At 37.9% G+C, this 21,851-nt stretch overlaps 2 protein-coding genes across 3 annotated transcripts in view; one reads left to right on the plus strand and one right to left on the minus strand.

The window, feature by feature from the left end:
- Pip (heparan sulfate 2-O-sulfotransferase pipe) overlaps positions 1–21,851 on the minus strand; it is a 217,607-nt gene that overhangs the window by 48,679 nt on the left and 147,077 nt on the right. The window lies entirely within an intron of this gene.
- Positions 1–21,851, plus strand: part of LOC143361999 (uncharacterized) — a 533,154-nt gene that overhangs the window by 12,194 nt on the left and 499,109 nt on the right. Inside the window, exon 2 of the mRNA XM_076801769.1 lies at positions 19,916–19,990. Within this exon, the coding sequence (XP_076657884.1) occupies positions 19,916–19,990 (75 nt within the window). The remainder of the gene's footprint in view (positions 1–19,915; positions 19,991–21,851) is intronic.

Consider the following 21,851-nt stretch of genomic DNA (forward strand, 5'->3'; position numbering starts at 1 on the left):
GGTCGCTCGCTTACCTGCATGAGTGTCGGTCGTGTCTGAACGAGTCGCAAGACCAGCCTAACACCATAGTGCATTTTGTCTGCTGACAAAGCTTAAATAGTGTTTCTCGCAGTGTTCAAGCCAGAGTGTAAGTGTGCATGGTGTTGTATCGACGATCCACCCCGCCCGCGGCAGTCCCAACCCATCTTTTTGCCACTGAATCCCTACAACGATGGATTCCCTCCAAGCTCATGGCTCCACGCGATGTATATTTCCGGAGGTTTCAGACAAAGAGAACGACATCAATACACAGAACATAAAGTCAAGGGAGCAGAAAATCCCTAAACTTCACTCTTTAGAGCTGGACAGGCTCTACAAGCAATTTATCAAAGAAAACAAGGGCAATTGCAACAACAGCATAAAAATAATTAGCCGTAACCAAAAAACAGCTCGCAAGACGGAACATCCACCTCCCACGCCCCTAACGGACACGTCGGCTAACACAAGTTCCAACGAACCCCCTAACACGTCAGCCGAACCTTAGACAGCGCCGAAAAAAACAGCCAAGGCCAGCACCAGCCGTAACGTTCAAACCCCCACCGATATTTGTTGTCAACTCGGGTCTTACAACATTAATCAACTTAATAAAGAACCTCCACTTCCCAAAAAAACCGACTTCGCAGTCAAAGAAATAAACACCGACAGCCACACAATATACGCAATCCTCGCCGAACACCACCAGGCAATATCATCAAATTAAAAGAATCCAACATTCAACATTACACCTTCACCCCGAAAAACCTCAAACCACTCTCAGTCCATCCTTATCAAACAGATAAATGGAAATTTTACGCTCGCCAAGTTCATATATAAGAAATCTCAACCGGACAAGTACCATCATCCAATTCAAATTACCGCCGACAGCAGACCGGCCGAACTCTTCAAAATAAAAACCTTGTCTTATCAAAGAGTCAGATGGGAACACATAAGACACCCGGCAATCTTCTAATGTAAGAAATGCCAAGGGCTCGGTCACTCAAACAGCAACTGTGTCCTCAACTACAGATGCGTTAAGCATGCACAATCCCACGAACTAGGTAAATGCCCAATAACACAGTAGGAGAATAGCAGCCCTTAGGTGCGCCAACTGCAACGAGACAGGTCACCCGGGATCGTACAAAGGCTGTCCCTTCATAAAATTCGCCCTAGAAAAAAAGAAGGCCATCGCCACCAACTCCAAAAACAGCTCCATTAACAAAATAAGGAACATTTCCTCAACCATAAGAGGAAACCTCTCTTACGCTCATGCAACAGCCAGGGCACCTTCGCAGCACCATCCCCTTCCCACTTACGCATCCGTTAACAAGAGGATCGACGCCCAACCCGTGCCCCCCACTCCGCCGGAACCGAAAAAGCGCCAACAACGGTCAAGAACAACCCCAACCGCCATCCTGGTTACAAGATCTGATGAGAAACCTCACCGCAATGTTCCACCAACAGCTGCAAAATATAACCAACCAAATAGCAACCAACACAGGCAAAATAGAATCCATCTTGAACTCGCCGTTCACCAATTAAAACGACTCACCCAACAAACCACAAAAACGAAATCAGCGTTGGCACCATAAACATCAACTCCATCATTACAAACGCACGACGGCTGGACCTCCTTCAGTTTTTACAAACTTACGACCACGACGTACTACTTCTATCAGAAACAAAGCTGACAATAAGACACACCTAATCATAAGGCATCCAGCCCATAATGTAATATATCTGCAAATACAAATCCCCCTCACCCCTACCCCTCCCACACCCACTATTGTTAAGTTTTAAGTTTTATTTACTAGTCTCAAGTGTTAAATTGTTATTACTCCCAAGATCTAGTCTATAAGCCATTAAAATAAAAACTGCTCGTTGGGTTTTTTCTACCCCTTTTTCCCCATGCTACCAAAACCCCGACTGACTAGAGATAAGGACCATTAATTTAACTACACCTAAGCGTTTTTTATTACTAAGCCAAACCGCCAAAGACTTATTGTTTGTAAGATACTCGTGCAAACGTACAAACAGATATGCATAGCAATATTAGTTTTATAAGTTTTATATATTTATTGTTACCACCTCACTCCAAAGACTGTATTCTTCCATCCCAATAAACCTTTTTATCAAAACGAAAAAAAGTATGGTCTCCGATTGGAATTCAGTGGAATTCGCTGAAGACTTTTTGGACGAGGTTCAAATCCCGCTGAAGACAATTTTTTTTCGTTAGTTAGATATTTTTTCAGTTCCTAACTGTATGATTGTTATTACACCATTGTAAAAACATTATTTAACAATGTTTAAATTATTTTTAAATAATTTTTCGGAAAAATATTTATGTAGTACTGCTCTACTTAACATTGTTTTACATGGAATAAGTGCATCGAATTGGCTATCATGCCTTTTATGTTGGGTAGTTATTGTCGTTGGAATCGTAGCTATTATGATGAGATGTCTTCCTTTGCATATCGTGTACATAAGATTGATTAGTTTTGTGACACAAAATGTATAACTGAAGTATCATGTGTATCAAATGAGTATTCCTAAAGAGACCCCCCCCCCCCTAGACTATAGCCTTTTTCATGCGAACAGCGTTTTCCCCCATGAATCCTTTGGCATTACTTATTTCTGTTTTCGGAGGAACTTGTGCGTAAGAATATTGTTATAAATATCGTTTATTTTCAAAAACGAATTTCTTTATTATCTTATGAGCAACGCCAACTGTCACACTAATGCCCGCAAAAGTCACACAAAAAATCAAAACAACTTATTTAAGTTTATCATAATAATGATTTTCGTAACATTCTTACACCTCACAGATTTCGATGAAACTTTGTTCTCGTACTATTACTTACTTAGATTGTTACAAGCCAGGGCTGCGAGCAACGCGAGAGGCCGGCGAGGGGTTGTTACCCCAGGAATATGGTTTCAATTTGTTAGTTAGGTACGCGGACGCACCCAATGCGAAATCGGGGAGCCGCTAGGATAGTTGACGTCGAGGACGCACCTGATGCGAAATCAGGGAACCTCTGGGAGGTTGGAGTCAAACGCAGACGCACCCGATGCGAAACCGAGGAGCTACTAGGAGGATGAAACTTCGCGAACGCACCCAATGCGAAATCGGGGAGTCACTAGGTTGGACACGCGGCGAACCCGATATGAAAGGAAGGTGGAAAACTCACAGACGCACCTGATGCAAAATCAGGGAGTTGCTAGGATACGGAAGAACCCAATGCGAAATCGGGCATCCGCTAGGATGGTATAGTTTTCGTGGAATTCGTTGATTTGAATTTAAGATTAGTAAGCCTCGTAACTTATATAATTTTAATTGATACAATCCGAGCGGTAAGATTGTATCATGTGGGAACGTTGTAGATTACGCGAGTTAACAAACAAGACAAATATATTCTGATTTAAGATAATTACAAATGTTGTTGTTTGTGTCGCGAGTGAATGTAATAAGTGTACAATTTGAGAAATTGTTACCTACGATGCACGGTGTTGACGCACTGGCAATGCGGGGTTAGATAGCGATTGTTTAATGCCAAATAGAATATATACCGAACTAACGGAATCTATAAGGTTACGAATTGATTCGAAAGGGACTTTAACCCGATCTCACTAGACTTGACGCGACGTGACTGCACGAGTACTGAACCGCGTCTGAATCTTGACTGAACCGCTTCTCAACTGAACCAAAGAGGATGAAAACGAATGGGTTTATATACCTTGAAAATGAAAGGGGTCCTCTGTTTAAGATTTGATGTCGCGTAGGGTCACAGTCACATATTTTGTCTCTTCTAATGAAAAGCAGGCCTCAGTTAGATTTTCGTTGAAAGGGGTTAATGAAGGTTATCCGGGCTATTTCCTATCAGAATATTGATTAACGGATGCCAGAAGGGAGTGTCTAGAGATTTTGATATAAAGAAGGCATACAGTATCTTTCGTTAATAAAAGGGGCCTGTTGGGACGCTTTTCGTTCTCAGAAAAGAGATTAGAAATTCTAATCGAAATAAACGTGGAGAACGTCTCCATACGTAACAAGATCGACAAAAGACATATTTTAAATTTTCATTGCAAGCACAGATAAAAAATTAAAAAATTGTGACCCTCACTTTTTTCTTCGCGATTCCGTCCAATAGCAATTTAAAAAAAAATAATTTTCACATTACCTAGTAATCCTTCTAACATCTAAAAAAAAAACTCATAAATTATTATTCCACGATAGCGTAAAAATAAGCATTTTAGAGACCGAACAGTCCTAGATTGGACTTTTAGGAAACCAAATTGATCATTTCTGAATTGTTCATTATGATATTGAAGCGTCAATTTAAGTTCCCGTGAACCCTTGCAAGTTGGTATACGTATATGGATTTCTTCTATATGTGTGTGGTTACACAGAGTTATTCGTTTTTCAAAGGTGTACGAATAGTTTGTATACTCACTGTATGTTACTATTCGAAATAAATACCTAACGCACTAACAGTACAGTGAATAAGAGTACTAATCTTTTTGTGTTTACTGCATGATCCAAAATGATACCGGTGACTGGTAACTCACTACATGTGGAACGATGAGCCCATTAAAATTGCTAAAATTTTATTAGTAACATAAAACCTGTAGGAATTAATATAGAAAATTTCAGTAGAGAAGATTCAGCACTGTTAATACTAGTGAAAGCGTTTATAAATTCATATTGAAAAATTTAGAAGTACTCAATTAGTGAATTAGATTTGAAAGAAATTATTTAAATTGTTTCCACTCAATACCGTCAAGTTTTCGAGTTTATACAGCAGAGCTTTTAAATGAAGTTTCACACGTGCACAAATGATGTGCCAGTAAATGTGTTAAGACAATATTAGTATGATGAAATTTATTTATTGTATATGTTGGAGGTTTATACCTGTTCGGTCCCACACAAACGGAACGTGAGATTTACGATATAAACACGATCGGCTGCAATAGCCAGGACACTTGAGGCGACGCGACGGTCCCAGGATTTTGGGTGTCACCGGACACCAATTCGAGACTCCTCGTGAGCGAGCCTATTGAAAGGGTAATCGTATCATACAAATTGTTTAGTTCTTTATCGCTTCCCACATCCTTCGCACCCAATTCATTATACAAGCTAAACACAGTTTCACCAAAGCGCATCCCTACTCCGACGACCAAACTGCACCACCCACTCGCCAATTAGAAATCTTTAGTCACCCCATACAGTTAAAAATAGCCAATTAGAAAAGAGTCCGAGCTGACTTAAAACATAACACGACAGCAAGAAGATAGATCTCGAAAGGTTCTCGAACCATACACAACACGCATTCTTACATATAGAACACAAAAATCGCTCGACCCTAACCTTGTAACACAGTTAAGTTTTAAATATATATTGAAGTTTCTGTTATTCCAAAACGTCGAATTCTTTTCAACTAGGCGTTGTCACTTCGTAAAATCGTCAAGGCCCCGAGTATCGTCGCGAGCAAGCGAAACGGGATTTACGACCCCGCGAAGTTCGACATACGAACTTGCGATATTTCGGACGCTTCAATACCTAATGTTGCAGTGCCGTTTTCGGTGGGCAACGGAAAAGTTAATGAGACCTAGATGGTTAGTATCGTTTAAGCGATAGTATTACTTAACACGAATCCACCGTCTACAGGGTGCAAGCAAGCGAAGCAGGATCGATGCACATGTCTCCCTGTTTAGGGATAAGATTAGACTAACGGCACCAGTTGCTAGCAACTGATTTATAATATATCAATTGCCATTGAAAAATAAACTACGAACTCTCTGTATTTTTTAATAAAAATTTTTGATTCTTTCGACCGTAAGTAAAAATTAATAATATTGTATAGCTGTGAGATACTTGAAAATTATGATTTTAACACTGGAACGGTCGGATCAATCAAAATGTTTGGTTTAAGATTTTTATTCTGGCTATCATTGAAATCATAGAGATTTCTTTGTGGAAAATCGTTGAATTAATTTATGTAATTGAGCACAAACATTACAATAAAAATTTCATCAAATCTAAGTAAATGCATTTTTATTAATTTTTCAAGATAATTGCAAAGCAGTCATGTTTTCAGTTGCTCCACGAAAGAATTAGAACAAATGAAACTGTGCTGTTGAATACGCGCGATGCCTACATTCATTAATTTTTAAAATAGAATTTAAGTTACGATTGTATGTATCGTAACCTCGTTTAAACTTTAAAAATCCCCAACATATATTCAGTAGGTACATGTAAATTTATTTCTAATCAAATATTTATTGCGAATAAATATTTCATTTATAAATATGTATTAGAATTAAATATTTAAGAGCACTTCATTAAAATATTTATCCTCTAAACAAATGACATATGCTTTGTAACACTGATCTTCCAGTTATAGGAATCAGGTTAGTTTAACCGTTCAGCACATGCTACAAAAATCATCTTCCGAGTCTTTAGAGACTGTTAGGAGACTGTAGTTTTAAGACACTACCAAACTACTCGTATACAACGTACTTATTTGTCTAGAATTAAAAATCAGTTTTTGCCTTGGGGATCATTATGCAAATTAAAATTTATAAAAAACAGTTTATAGAAACTAGAATTATACAAAAAATCACTGTCTGAAATAAACGGTTCAGTTAGATAAAAAGGATCTTAAAACTAACTGTAACATGCAACATATAATTATTGAAACAAAATTTTCTATTCCATAATATCAACTTTTAAAATCTTGTAAAATTCTTTCTGTGAGCATTTTTCTCGCTTCCATCACAAACTTGATATCTCGTACGTAATTTGAACAAATACGTGAATCATTGTAACTCGAAGCCATTGTACTATTTTTGCTTACTCAGGATTGCCCACCTAAAGGTAGCTGACTAAATGTCTTCTTCGGTTATAATAATGTAAAAAATATTTTGTATGCAATATGTTGAAAATACATTTTATATTTAACTTAACTTTTAGAAGGTTCCTTCACGGCCATACCATTGATATATCTGAGTATACTTTAATACCAACTACAATTTCAAAAGAAAAAAATGTAGACTCACAGTCAGTAATGAAACTATTGAAACTGCAGTACAAAAACATACCTATTTATAATATACGCTGTTACGAGCCAGGGCTGCGAGCACCGCGAGAGGCCGGCGAGGGGTTGTTACCCCAGGAATATGGTTTCTATTATTAGTTAATGTTGAAATCTTTGTTGATTTGAATCTAAGATTGGTTAGCCTCGTAACTTATATATACAGGGTGGCCCACATGACTCTGAACAGCTCAATATCTCGAAAACTATGCCATCGATTTTAAAGTTCTTAGCCTTAAATTGCATGGAACTGAAGGGCCTTTCTGACTACATAAACGTGAAGTGGCCTCCCTTCCCCTTTAACGGGGGAGGGGAGGTACCTTTGTAATTTCAAATGGAACCCCCTATAAAATGTTACATATTTAGATTCTACAGGAAAAAACAAGTCAATTTTGTCTGAAACATTTTTTTGTCAGATACTTCCATGATGAGATATAACAGTTTGAAGTTTCGAGTTGTAGGTACTTGAAGCGCTCGGAAATAGCGTTATGGAATTATACGCGCTTGAGTCCAATAATTAAGGATTGTAGATTACGCGAGTTAACAAACAAGACAAATATATTCTGAATTAAGGTAATTACATGTGTAGTTGTCTGTGTCGCGAATGAATGTAATAAGTATACAATTGGAGAAATTGTTACCTATGCTGCACGGTGTTGACGCACTGGCAATGCGGGATCGGAGAGCGATTGTTGAAAGCCAAATAGAATATACACGAACTAACGGATTCTATAAGGTTAGGTTTGATTCGAAAGGGACTTTTACCCGATCTCACTAGAACTGACTCTTACGCGTGTAACGCGACGTGACTGCACGATTACTATACCGCGACCGAATCACTTCTGAACCGCTTCTCGACTAACCGAAGAGGATGAAAATGAATGGGTTTATATACCCTAAAAATGAGAGGGAAGTGTGTCTGTTTTATTCTACGGTCGCAGACTCGTATTTGTCGTTTCTAGTGAGTTTAAAGTTTGCAGCTGGATCTTTTGTTTATAGGGGTAAAACGAAGGGTTAGCCAGGGTGTTTCCTATCAAAGACTATCTTGACAAAACGTTCCAGAAGGGAATGTTTTGAAGATTTCCATATTAAGAAATCGTACGGCGCTGTTACTGAATCATGCTTCGTGCCAGCTGCGTCCAGCCGGAGTACAATCATTAAACAAGGGGCCTGTTGGGACGCTTTTCGTTCTCAGAAAAGAGATTAGAACTTCTAATCGAAATGAACGTGGAGAAACGTCTCCATACGTAACAACGCTAAATGTACATGTACAATTTGCAAATGTCAATGATTCATAAAAGAAATAATGAGAATTCGGTGTCGCTAGAATATTATTTAGAAATTGATTGTTTTAATAAAAACTCGTCAACGTATGCAAGTGGTTTTAATAATATGATTACTGTATATGTAAAATCACAGGTGACCTTGAAGGCCTTGAGAAAGAATGATCTTAGTTAGTATAAAAATATTCTGTGCAAGCTTTTCAGAGGTATGCAGATATTTTAATTATCATCAGGACTAAAGAAGATATTTAGAGAGCTACTTTTGCGTATCACCCTATACAAAGTATACTAACTAAGGAGTTGCAAGCTGTTTTCTCAGAACCTAATGTAGATATCGACTTCATTTTTTCTTTAATTAAGTGGTCCGGGGGAGCATTTCTTACTGTGAATGGTTATAAAGTTATTACAAAAAATAAAAATAAATTTTTTAACGTCGTTTGCAAACAATTATTAGACAATTTCAATTCTGTCTACGAACACTTCTCTTGATGTGCTTGGCAATGACGCTGTAACTCTCCAACCATGGGCAATAAAAAAACTGGTTTAAGTAAATGTTTGATGAGAGTTATCACGTAAATTCAGTTTCGTTATACCTATCACATAAAATCAGTTTGACGAGGACTATCGCAATAATAAAAAAAAAATGAATACCACCTCTTGTTTATTGTATACTAAAACGTTAGCCCGCCTCCCTGGATTATTTAATTAAAAACAAAAGCGAAGTCGATATTCTCATCAAATTCTGATAAAACTGGTTGTAACGCTTTATTTAGCATGCCGCTTTGGGTGCCACATGTATAGCACATTACAGCGAATCCCATAGTCGACCGATTTTGTACCGACGATGGTAGTTTTCTGAATGCAAGACTTCTCCCGCTCATAAAACGCAACCGTCCTCTCGACTCTCTTCTCTCTCTTCCTTTTTGCCTGTTTTTCTCTCATTATAACCGTATTCCTGCAAGACTTTATTACATAGACGAAAACCAGACATCCTCGCCAGCGATCATCCCTAGTTTCATCACCAACTTTCACTTTTTCTACCCTACAATTCTCCTGCTCTAAAGTCATCCCTCCTACCATTCCTCCTGACCATCTTAGATCAGAATTCATTCCTACTTCGAGCTATTAACATCGTCAGTTCTCTATTTCAAAATAAAGGCTTTGTATCAAACACCGAAGTTGTTGTCCTTCCGGGAGCACGACACGAAACAAACATCGTCGTCTTAGTCGAAAAATGTACCCAGAGTCGCCAGATTAAGACTTGTCTCCCCACTGTACCTTTCCCTTCCACGACGCTATTCCCCCACGCATCCGACACAGCCCGGTCACGTGACACGATTTTTTTTGCCGTGCATGTGTGACAGTGTCACGTGACTGTGACAGTACTGTCCGATACTGGCAGAGAGGGGCTAACTTTTTCCCCTCAATTCGAGTGAATTCCTCTGATCTGACGAATCTGATTGAAGTGAGAAACGATCAAAGATAAAAATCTCGCGGTACCGTTGTCACATGCATACACAAGAGGATATTGTATCGAAATGTTTGATATTTAATTAAACCACGCCGAGCGTACACACGGTGGCTGACCTGTAGGTTCGATCGACGGAATGGTTCGACCTTAATCGTGACAGGAAGTTTCGTGACCGATACAGATACGGATTCAGCTCCGAGATACGTTCGTAGCATGTTCGCTCAGAACGATGCTCGGCGTGGGCGTCCAGAGTTCACTCGCGTCATTCATGACTTCAGAACACGAAGGTTCTAGGCTGCAAAAATCTTTGGAACATAGAGTCGATCGTTGATTATTCATCATCACGATCGGAATAACGTTCGCGTAATCGACATCTACGGAACCTTTCGTTCGATCGACTTACTCGAAGGTCCTGCTCATGTTCCGCTGATGGAAATGTGTGATGAGAAATGATCGGGAAAAAATGATTCTTGGAAATATTAATGACGAGAAAGCGTTCCTTGATATAGAGTTACCGAGTGTGGTAACAAAAAACCAATGCTACAATTATTAGTGATTGAACGAATCACAACACTTTCAATATTTTTTATATCGTACCTAAGTTGCGAATTTTATGTATTCATGGCGAAAATAATCGAGTAAAATTCGAAATAGCAGAAACATTAAAAGAATTTTAGAAAATCAACTATTCGTTTTTTATTTGTACCCTTTTCCTTGCAATTGGTGCGGAACATTTTTACTTTGCATATGATTTAGAGTCTAGTCATGTAGCTACCCACTTACTCTGATGTATACTGTAGGTATAATTGATCATTACTCTTACAAAAAATATCACGTTCATAGGTTATTTTGTAGAAAACTGAACAAGAGAAAATTTCTTACAACAATACAAAATTTCTTCATAGTAAAAATGGCCATACATCTAACTAAGTTTTGTTAACACTTTGATTCAATTATTACCTATAAGAAAAAGAAGGTTATGAATCTTTTTGTAAACAATATTCGGCCGAGTGAAAAATTTTAAATTGATTTTTCTGCAATGCACAGAGCAAGCCATTTAAAAACGTTTTCACAAAATTATGTCTATTACGATCGTTTAAATGTACGACTACTATCTTGTGATACAAGACAATCCCTTCTTAGGATCTTCTAGAGAGAGTTAATAGTAGCGTCGTTAAAGTTCCAAGTAACGTAATTGCATAAAATTGTGTGCGAGGATCGAAAATGCTGAATGTAAAAGCGACAAGGATAACGAAAACATCGTTAGATGTTTGAATGAAACGAATTGAGAGAACAAATTGAAAGAAACGAATTGCAAACAACAGAAACGCCAAAGTGGAAGCCTTCGACTTCCGTATTGTTCTCGTTCAATGCTAATCAGGCGTGGCCGGACGAGCAACAAACATGCATAGCTCACAGAAAGGATTTCCATAACGACGACGGAAGTTGTATTTACGCGGTCGCGAATTCAAAGTGGCAGAAATCGAAAAAGAGGCGAGGTTTATTGTTCCGGTTGAGAGGGAATCGAGGAACAAACAGCAATCGTTCGAGCGAGCAATGAACAGAAAATCACTGGGGCATTAACAATACCCGGCCATGCGGTAATTACGTTTTACGATTCGCGCGCTTCCTTTTATATCATGCATCGGGCATCGATAACGAACTTCATTGCAGCGTAATTTTTATTTCCACGCGAAGATTTGTGCGAGTTCATTTCTTCTTGTGGACACTTTAAGGCCGGTTTATACTACCGTCACAGACACGTAACGTATCCGTAACGCATCGTTCTGATACAGGTAGTAGTATAAACACTATCCGTCGAGGCACCGATACGCAGTGGGTTGAAATGCGAAAAACGTGGACGATTACTTTTGAAGTCGTTTTTGAGTTGAAATTAGTACAAACTTCGAATTAACCTCTTCCCGTGCCATTTAGTTCAACGAAATCCGGACCCAAACGGTTGCAATGCTGGCCGAAATGTAAATACCTGTGATACAGTCCTTTGTAAATCATTCCACGACTCTGACTCATGATGTCTACATTTGGCAGATTTTCAGTCCACGACTTGTACTCGTGATGTTTACGTTTGTGCCAAAATCTTCATCACGAGTCAGACTCGTTAAAGTACGGGAAGGGGTTAATAATTAGAGTTGACCTGATTCGAAACATATAAAAGTTATAACATTACAAGTTGCTTTTGAAGCCGTTAATTATGAATTTAACGAGAGTTATTATTAAATATATTATTTTATAATTTATATTTTATACTTATATACTATATATACATAATTATATAAAATCGGTATACTTTGCTTGATTTTAATGATATTAAATTTACTATTAGATGTATAGAGTTTGACAAAAAATAACTTTTATTTCAGAGCCGGTCACTTCACCAGTTACGGTATGAATAGATATACAAAAATCTCGGTAAATGATACGACTGTGTCCGTGTCTGTACGGTACCGGAACACGTGCATACTATCCGCACTGACACGTACCAGACCCGGCACGGCACCGACAGAATATGTATTCTTCGCGAGAATGTTGGGCGGTCGGGGTCGCACAGCGGGCCAAAAGCGCCAAAACGTGGCCAAAATAAGAAGGAGTGCTTCAATTTAGTTCAAAATTGATACTCATAGGTTTCTCGGGTCGCTGATTATAAATCTGATGTCAAAATTACAAAAAACAAAATGGCGGATTCAATATGGCGGATGCGTAACCAAAAAAATTATTGGACTTTCTTAAAAATTAGTATACCCATATTTTTCGGGCCGGCAAATATGCATCTGATGTCAATATTAGAAAAAACAAAAATAAAATTTTTTTTAAACAAAAAAATTATTGTTAAAAAAATTGTTGTATTAGAAAATTCTGTAAGTGGAACCATACAATGCTTATTTAACAAATTTTATTATAACTTCTAAACTCGAGAAAACATGTTGGTATCGCATTACGAAAGGGGCAGTTTTGGGCAGCTACTTTTTCAAAATAATATTAAATAATAGTATCTACTTATTGCGGAATATTGTGGAATATACAACTTTTAGTACACATTTGTAAAATCTGTGTACTAAGTTTTATCGTTCACTTCATACAATCCAAATATTAATTAATATAAATCCAATGTTATTATTATGTATAGTACTTGCTTCCAGAAACAGCATCCATCGTACACGCACAAAAAAATTCAATTTCCGTAAAATTGTAAGCTTGACACCTTTTTTTTTCACGACGTAGTTCACTGCGAGGAAATTGCGAGACGACTATATGGGATATTTGTACTTCCACCATTTAACAGGTATAGGTAATAAGACCTTTTTACCTTCGGCTTCTTATACAGTCATTACCTGAGTATCCAATACGGCAAGAGCCATACCTCTAACGTGAAATTCATTTTTTGCATTTTGGCCACGTTTTGGCGCTTTTGGCCCACTGTGCGACGGTGCGGTGCTGGTCAGGCGGCAGTGCTACCTAGTGTGCGACGACCTTAAATCGGCCTTTAGACGTATCTTAGAGAGCATACTTCAACCCTCTGATGGCGGATCATTCTTGTAACTATTACTTTCTCGTAAACAGTAAGTATTTTTTTTTTTAATGGAAGAGGAAGAAGTTATTGGCAACACGACACGTCATTGTCAATTTTTTTAATTTACATTATTTTTCGCGAAACGAAGGTGACCTTCAGTTTTTTAAATGGAATGCTATATGTTTTTTGATGTCATACGAGAGTACTTACGGGTGAAGACGAATTCACTCATATGTAACACAAGGACTTTCAAGGTCGTAGAAGGTCAGAAATAAGAAAAATATGTAGATTGAAAATTTCGTAACATTTTATTTGCTAGTACAGTGAATCTGCGTTATATGTCAGCAGCCCGGGTCTTGTCGTGGTCGGGGCACTATTTTTTGATGCAGTGCCGAACGCAGAAAAGGACATTTTTCTGATTAAAATGATACCAAATATGATATAATTCCGTTGATATTTGTTTTTCTATTGTTTCTGTTATATTTACTTGAGCAATGAATGATTAAAATTTTGGACGCAAAGAAGGACAGTGTATGGGAAAGAAAGAGACGCGGAGAGACGAAGCGTTCGGGAAAGATGAAAGACTGGCGTGAGCTCAGCCCTTTAAATCAAAACTTAAACTTCTTTATCATTATTTATTTTTTTATGAGACTTTCATCACTATATTTGTGGATTTTTTCTGATTAAAATGATACCATACACTGCATTATTCGGATCATATTTACACTAATTTTCTGTTAATATAATTGTAGTGGCAGTAACTTTCATCGTTCATTATACAAGTAAATATCGTCGGAATTATATCATATTTGGTAGCATTTTAATTTTGAAAAAATGTCACGAATATATTGATGAAAGTCCCATAAAAAATAATGAATAATAAAGAAGTTTTGTTCTTGGATTAGTAGTGTTCTCCTGGTCTTACACCGATACACCCGACCCGTGTTATGTTTACACTCCTCGGCGACAGAGGCCACTGGAGCTTTGTGAACCCTCACGGAGTATATCACGCGGCAGTGGGGATAGTTCTGGGACTTATATCGGCTAGATATTTGAGATATATCGGGGTATATCGAGTAAATATCACTTTAAACACTTTTAATTCAATGAATCAATACTTCGCGAAGTTAGAATACTGGAACTATGTTTTCAGACAAAAGAATGCGTAAGTATGTACTACGGGAAACATAAATAAACATTGAAACGGTGAACGGAAGTCACATTGGACACAATTTATGTAGCCTTATCAATAGTACAGTAGTAAATATTATACAATGTTACGAAATGTTTGATCTACATGTTTTTCTAACTTCTGACCTTGTATGACGTCGAAAGTGAATTCGTTTGAATCCACGCTTTTATCACATTCGAAAACATACAGCACTCCATTTAGAAAACGGAAGGTCACCTTCGTTTCTTGAAAAATAATGTAAATATAAAAAATTGACATAGGCTGTTCAGAAGGTTCAGAAAGTTTTTTGTTATAATTATTGTGTTTACTGTTAATAATAAATTTTATTCAGTAGTGATGAATCCACCTCTACAGAATATACTAATCCAGGCTAACTATTTACAGAAATGTAAGTTATGTAAGTCTCATATTATTATTTTCCAGAAATTGCCTAATTAGTCTGAAACAATCGAAATATAGTAGATGTACCTAAACTTTTGTGATCGTACCTACGAAAAATTTATTCAATGGGTGTGTTGCGGATAGAATTAAGATCGTGCAGTGTCCGTCACGCAGATATAGTGGTAATTAGATATCAACAAATTCCGACAATATTTCATTGTATGGAAATACACGTGTATTGTAAAGGATATGGAAGGAGGATGGAGCAGACCGGTATTAGCTGAAAATTGTACATTGTGGAAAACTATCGAACGATGGTCACCCGAATCTCGTGGGCGCGTTGTGACAAAGCGATTGCGTTCTGTTGCATATCAAGCCAGTGCGTGTAAAGGTAGACGCGACGCGTCTACCTTAGGCCGCAATAAACCTCAAAAATAGGGGAGACGTCCCCACGGAATGAAGGTTTACCAGCGTGCACGGAGAGACCGAAAGGTTAATCCGGGGCCGCCAGGCTAAGGAAAGGTCGCGAGATTCGGGAAGTGCCAACATAATGAGCGTGATATTGTTAAATTGATTGTGTGGTGTACGTTCTTGTGCTTACAATGGGCGGTCGAGGACAACCGCGGGTTTGCTACCTGGGACAAAGCACCATGAAATTTCAATAGGGAATCATAAACAAATTGCTCCATCCCCTCCCATAGCCCTCAGAAAATCAACTGCCGATCGGAGAGAGTTTAGTTGCCATCAAGACGGAGGAGAGTCAAGCGACAGGGTGTATGGAATAGGAATTAATGATCAAAAGTACAATCGTAGATAATTTGGATTGGATAGAATCATTGGATTAAAATATCAGTGAAATCATTTTAACGTTTTTGATGCATCTAGAATCTAGATTATAATTAATATTATGAGATATTAACAACGATGCTAATTAAAAATGTTAATTCCAACAAAAGTTTGCTGATCAGCTTTTAATAACGACAAATCAACTTTAGTAACACAAAACAACGAAAACTTTGAACTTTGTACTTCTATATGTATGTAGAACTTTTGTGTTTGAAGTATCGTCAAATATTCATTATTTGGGACATTGAAAACTTTGAGCTTTGTATGTACATCTACAAGGAATCCACTTCTACATTGAAAACATTGAAAACTCTATGTAGAAGAACGAAGTTCAAAGTTTTCAATGTTCCAAGTCAATTGCAGTCCAAAATCTATCTGAGTTCATGACACTTGTCGTTCCAGAAACTCTCCGACTTCAAATAGTTCTCAGTCCTGAAACTTTCCCTACCAAATACATTTTTAATCAATCTAAATCCCATTTGCCACGTCTTGTTCGACATTGCTTTCCTCGAAAGCGGGAGTATGCTGGGACTAATAGGAATTCGGGTGGTTTTTTGCTTACGTAACGCTTACGATGTAAAAGTTGTTTTACACAAGTTTCCAAAATCGTTGATGCACTTTCACTGGAAACGAGCCTAAAATCCCAAATATCATTGACGATTACCATCCGCAAATGGACCATAACTCCAAACCGGCCAATCACCAAAATAACTTCATGAGAAACGGCATCGTAATACTCCAACTATATCGGACACCCACACATACATATATATATATATATATATATAGCCACAACGAACCATTTCAATAAAAAAACCTCAAATACAAGCAAAGAAATTTTTTCATTCTATTCGATGTTTCATTGAGTACCAAAAAGAAAATAATAATAAAAGTCTCATTTAACCCTCGACGAGCGGATCTCCTTAACCAGTTAACTGTGTTTGACGAGTATACTCGTCATGAAGAAATGGCAATATTTTGTGTCATTACGAGTATACTTGTCAAAACAGCTATAATTCAAACAGCGGTTAATTTTTGCGAAGCATCTTAGGTACACATTTTTCAAAGAGGTCGCAACAGCTAACTGGTTAATATGTACAGCTTTTTTCGATATAAGACAACGATGTTTGTTTCACAACAAGAAAATCTCTATTCCCCTGTTCTTCTTTTGAAGTTGTCCGCTCGACACCGCCTACAAGGGAACATATTCAGTTGATACAAGCCGATTTTGATAAAACTTATGTAGGAATATTTTAGAGGAAACTCCTACGTCTTAGGTGTGACGTACCGGGTGGAGCGATCTCACACAGATTTCGCTAAAGTACTTTATTCTACTTCGACAACTCGACTCTCAGGCGACAATTCAATACTCAATATCTCGTCAACTCACCCGCTCGCGACTCTCGCTCTACTGACTGACTCTCTACCGACTGACACTCTCTCGACTGACTCTATGCCGACTGACACTACATCCCTCGCATTCGTCCCTTTTATCCAAGTCCCACTTTCATTCTTCCTCTCTTGCACTTTCATTCTCTCTCTATCCGTTTTACATCCATTCGGAAAACCCAAACAGTCACGTACGCCCGGCGCTTGGACGCCCCTAAACACTTTACTCTTGTCACCGAGACCCAAACACTCTTCTTTCACACTTCTGCCCAAACAGACTCCTTTTCACGCCAGACCCAAACACGTTGGCGCCACGATGTCGCGTCCATAGTCACTCTGAACAATCATTCTAATACAGTGTCTCATTCATAACCCTACACTTATGTGAGATATAGTTTTTCGAAAAATATTTGACACGTGATTTTTTTATCGGCAACCATCCACTTTGAAGGGGTGAAAGCAGCCCTCAAAGGTGGGGGTCAAAACCACATTTTTTGAGATATCTCGGAAACTAGAGATCGAAAAAATAAAATTTTTTTAAATTGTGTGTTTTCTAATGGGAAATGTAGTCGCGCAAGAAAATTTTGACAAAAGTTTTTTGTTTAAACAATATATTAAAATTTTGATTTTTTTGCAGTTTCTCTTATTTATTGTTAGTTAGTTCATTTGAATATAAACTCGGGTGTGTGATCTTCGATCCAAAATAGGGGATACGTGATTTAGGATTTTTTTCTTTTCTCCATTTAACAATAATTATGCATAATGAAAGATAGTCTTGCACCCGGCGTACAAAGGAAGGAATTCTGGCTTGTTTTGTAGAAGTATAAGCATTTAGTATAAACGTGTACAGTATTTTGAACAATACCACTGGGTTATATGGGTTTAATGTTTTATTAGTAACTGAAGAAGGTGGCGCAAGTAGCTTCGGTCAAAATAATTCTGGAACCTTTTTAAACTGTGTATCTGTAAGATAATTGAAACTGGAGTTTTCCTCATTATATATGGTAGCTCTGAAAAGAGCAGGTGTCAAATGCCGGACACTACAATTTTACCTCGATCATTTACAGCATTTGATGCGGAAACAAATGTTTTCAAGAATTTCTATTGCATATTAGGGTGAAAGAGGGGAAAATGTAAAGTAGTCTTAAGAATGTATAAATATGGTCTTGCTTCGTGTACTATTAGTCCTGCGTTATGGTTTGAGTTCTATGGGACTTCTCACCCGACACCCGAGTTTACATTCAAATTAACTAACAATAAATAAGAGAAACTGTAAAAAAAGTCAAATTTTTAATATATTGTTTAAACAAAAAACTTTTGTCAAAATTTTCTTGCGCGACTACATTTCTCATTAGAAAACACACAATTAAAAAAAATTCAATTTTTTCGACCGCTGGTTTCCGAGATATCTAAAAAAATGTGGTTTTGACCCCCAACTTTGAGGGTTGTTTTCACCCCTTCAAAGTGGATGGTTTCCGATTTAAAAAAAACACGTGTCAAATTTTTTTTTGAAGAACTATATCTCTATGTCATATTCTATTCTTTTTTAACGAAAGATATCGGTGCTCGGCCGATCATTTCATGGCCTGCGGACAACTTTATTGGACCCATAAAATCTCGGCCCACTTGAGAACAATGTCAAACCGGATAGGTACCCTCAACCGCAATACGTCAAAAGCCGTCCAGAACCATCGTCTTATAACGAAAAAAAAAATATATAACTGTAACTGTAATTGTATAGTAGGCGATACTTGGCGCTCTTCAGTTTACGGATTGGGCCTGTGGGATTCATGAATAGAATTTGTATTGTTTTAATTTTCTTTAAATCATCTTTGGTATTCTATCTATTTAGCAACAATAACATTATGTAAGAAAAGCTCTGAATGTTCAGAAGAAAGGTCAACGAAAAAAATGGATTTTTTTACCCGTGCACTAGGAGATTAATTATAATGTTCCATTTAAAAGAGAATTGCGATTACACTTCGTAACTGCACCGATATACTTTTACAAAAAATCGAATGATTCGACGGCAATGCCTGATAAATAATGCAACATTTTCCTCAACAATTTTGATCTATCTGCAGTAGAAACAGCCTCATAACCCGCCCGAAATACTAAATTCGCCCTGTACATTCGCCCTGTAATTTATAAACGACTTTATGTCGTTTCGATATCAGAATGCGCGTGAAACGATGCCAACCGGCCAAAAGGTAAGCGCGGATAGAAAAGAAGTCCAGAACGGTTCAGTTGGTTCGATCAAGAGACACGGTCCCGAGCATATAAGACCGGATTGACGACCTCTTACTCTTGTTTTGGCTCGGGCCGGCAAAGAAGAGACCCGGTGACCCAGAACTTGGGAAAGCGAGCCGCTGCGCTGGAAGGAACGCGGCTGTTGTAACACGTAGCCCACTCCTCTCGAGACGATCATACGCTCTAATTGCTCGTGACGCCTTGCAGAACTGCAGAAACTTTCATCTCTGCTCGGTGCTCGATAGAAGCGACTGTGCCTCGATTGCCCCGTTTGCCGCGAACGGTCACACTGTTATGTCGGCGGATGGTCATCGTTTCCTGCTTTCTTTCTGACCGCCAATAAAACGTATCGTCTAATTCCCTTTTCTTTTATTTCATTCTTTCGGGGGTATTCTGGTTTTGAACTTTCACAAAGTCAACTTTTTCTTGCACATTTTTTAAGTATTGGGTCATTGCAAAAGTCTTAAGGGAACTCTCCTCTACATATCCATATAGCCAATTATATTTTTATGTACTTCCTAACAGTTGTAAATGGTTCTTAAAGTTTGAAAAAGAGCCGACGCAGGTACTTTATATGCTCTATTTTTGTATTTAATGCATTGTATTTAATGCATGTACTGAATGCATTCTAAAGACATATCTGGTAAAGAAACCATTCACGAAAAGTATTTGATTCCTTCAGCATACGAGTAGGTTAAGAAAATGTTCATTGATAGCATATGCGCTACGCGTTCGTGCCAGACAGCCATTGCAGCCTTTTTTCGACTCGCTAGGGCCGTCGCTATGCGTACTCGACGTTGGTACTACTCAAGTATGTCGTTGCTTACTATGCTTAATTACATACATATTTTTTATTGTCTTTTTGGGTGCCAATCATTACACAAAATTATTAAAATACGAGTTATATTCACATTTCATTGTGGAAATGCTCAATAAAGAAATTTGAATGCAAAAAGTAACTTATTTCTGGTGTAAAGTTTATTTGCAGTAACTCACGGATGAAATCATCGTCAATTTCGCTTGTACGGTCAGACCTTGGTTTCTCCGATAGATCAAATTCACCAAGTCGACATTTCGAGAACCATTATCGTTTCTCGGAAACCTCGAATGGTGTAAGATCTCCGTAACATGTTGCACGTTTTTGTAGAACATATATATGCATACATGTGTATATACAGGGTGGGGCATTTAAATGGGAACACCTAAATATCTCGGTTATTACACTGTCCAACAAAATTAAACTTTTTTCGAGTTTTGCAATACCTGTTGGGTGATTCTTATACACTTTGTCATCCTAAAACCGAATCTGAAAGTAGAATTGCTCCATCAGGCAACGTTTTCGAAAAATTTTGGTTTTTGTAAAAATGCCCGATTTTGATACGAAACGACGTGTTACGCAAAAACTAAACACGCGAGAAAGTTCAAATTTGAGTCAAGAGATAGAGGGGACTCTCCTCTACATATTCATATAGTCAATTATATTTTTATGTACTTCCTAATAGTTGTAAATGGTTGTTAAAGTTTGAAAATGTGCCGACGCGGGTACTTTGTACGCTCTATTTTTGTATTTATGTGAAAAATCCTTTATCTAGCAGGAATTTACTATACAGGAATGCATTCTACAGACATTTCTGGTAAAGAAACCATTCACGAAAAGTATTTGGTTCCCTTAATGTACGAGAAGGATCAGAAAATGTTAATTGACAGCGTGTGCGCGACGCGTTCGCGCCAGACGGCCATTGCAGCCTTTTCGCGACTCGCCAGGGCCGTCGCTGTGCGTAGTCGACGTTGGTACCACTCAAGTATGTCTTTGCTTACTATTTACATACATTTTTTTTTTTTTTGTCTTTTTGGGTGCCAATCATTACAAAAGATTATAAAAATACGAGTTATATTCACATTTCATTGTGAAAACGTTGCGTGATGGAGCAATTCTACTTTCAGATTCGGTTTTAGGATGACAAAGTGTATAAGAATCACCCAACAGGTATTGCAAAATTTTTTTGGTGTTGGACAGTGTTATTAGTCGTACAAAAAATCTCCACAGAATAAAGTTGTACTGTTTCAAGGGGCGAATTTGATGATGGTCAAATTTTTTCCTCAAGGTCATTTTTTACAAGATTTCAAGGTCGTCGATATTTTTTAAATGGAATCATATATTTTTATTATCGCTATGTGATAACCGAGGTCAAGACGAATCCAACGACCTGTAATTTTATTGAATTAGTAGTGGTCTCACACGGACATACCTGATCCTTATTATGTTTACACTTCTCAGCGACCATGGCGCGCGAGGTTCGCCGTCCCTTTCTACGTTCGGCAGTGGATCAAAGAATGGTATCTTCTAGTTGATAATTATAACAAACAGGATAGACACTGTTATTTTTTCCTTTCGTCGAAGCTG

The sequence above is a fragment of the Halictus rubicundus genome, chromosome 16, assembly GCF_050948215.1.
Source record: "Halictus rubicundus isolate RS-2024b chromosome 16, iyHalRubi1_principal, whole genome shotgun sequence".
Classification (NCBI taxonomy): Eukaryota; Metazoa; Arthropoda; class Insecta; order Hymenoptera; family Halictidae; genus Halictus; species Halictus rubicundus.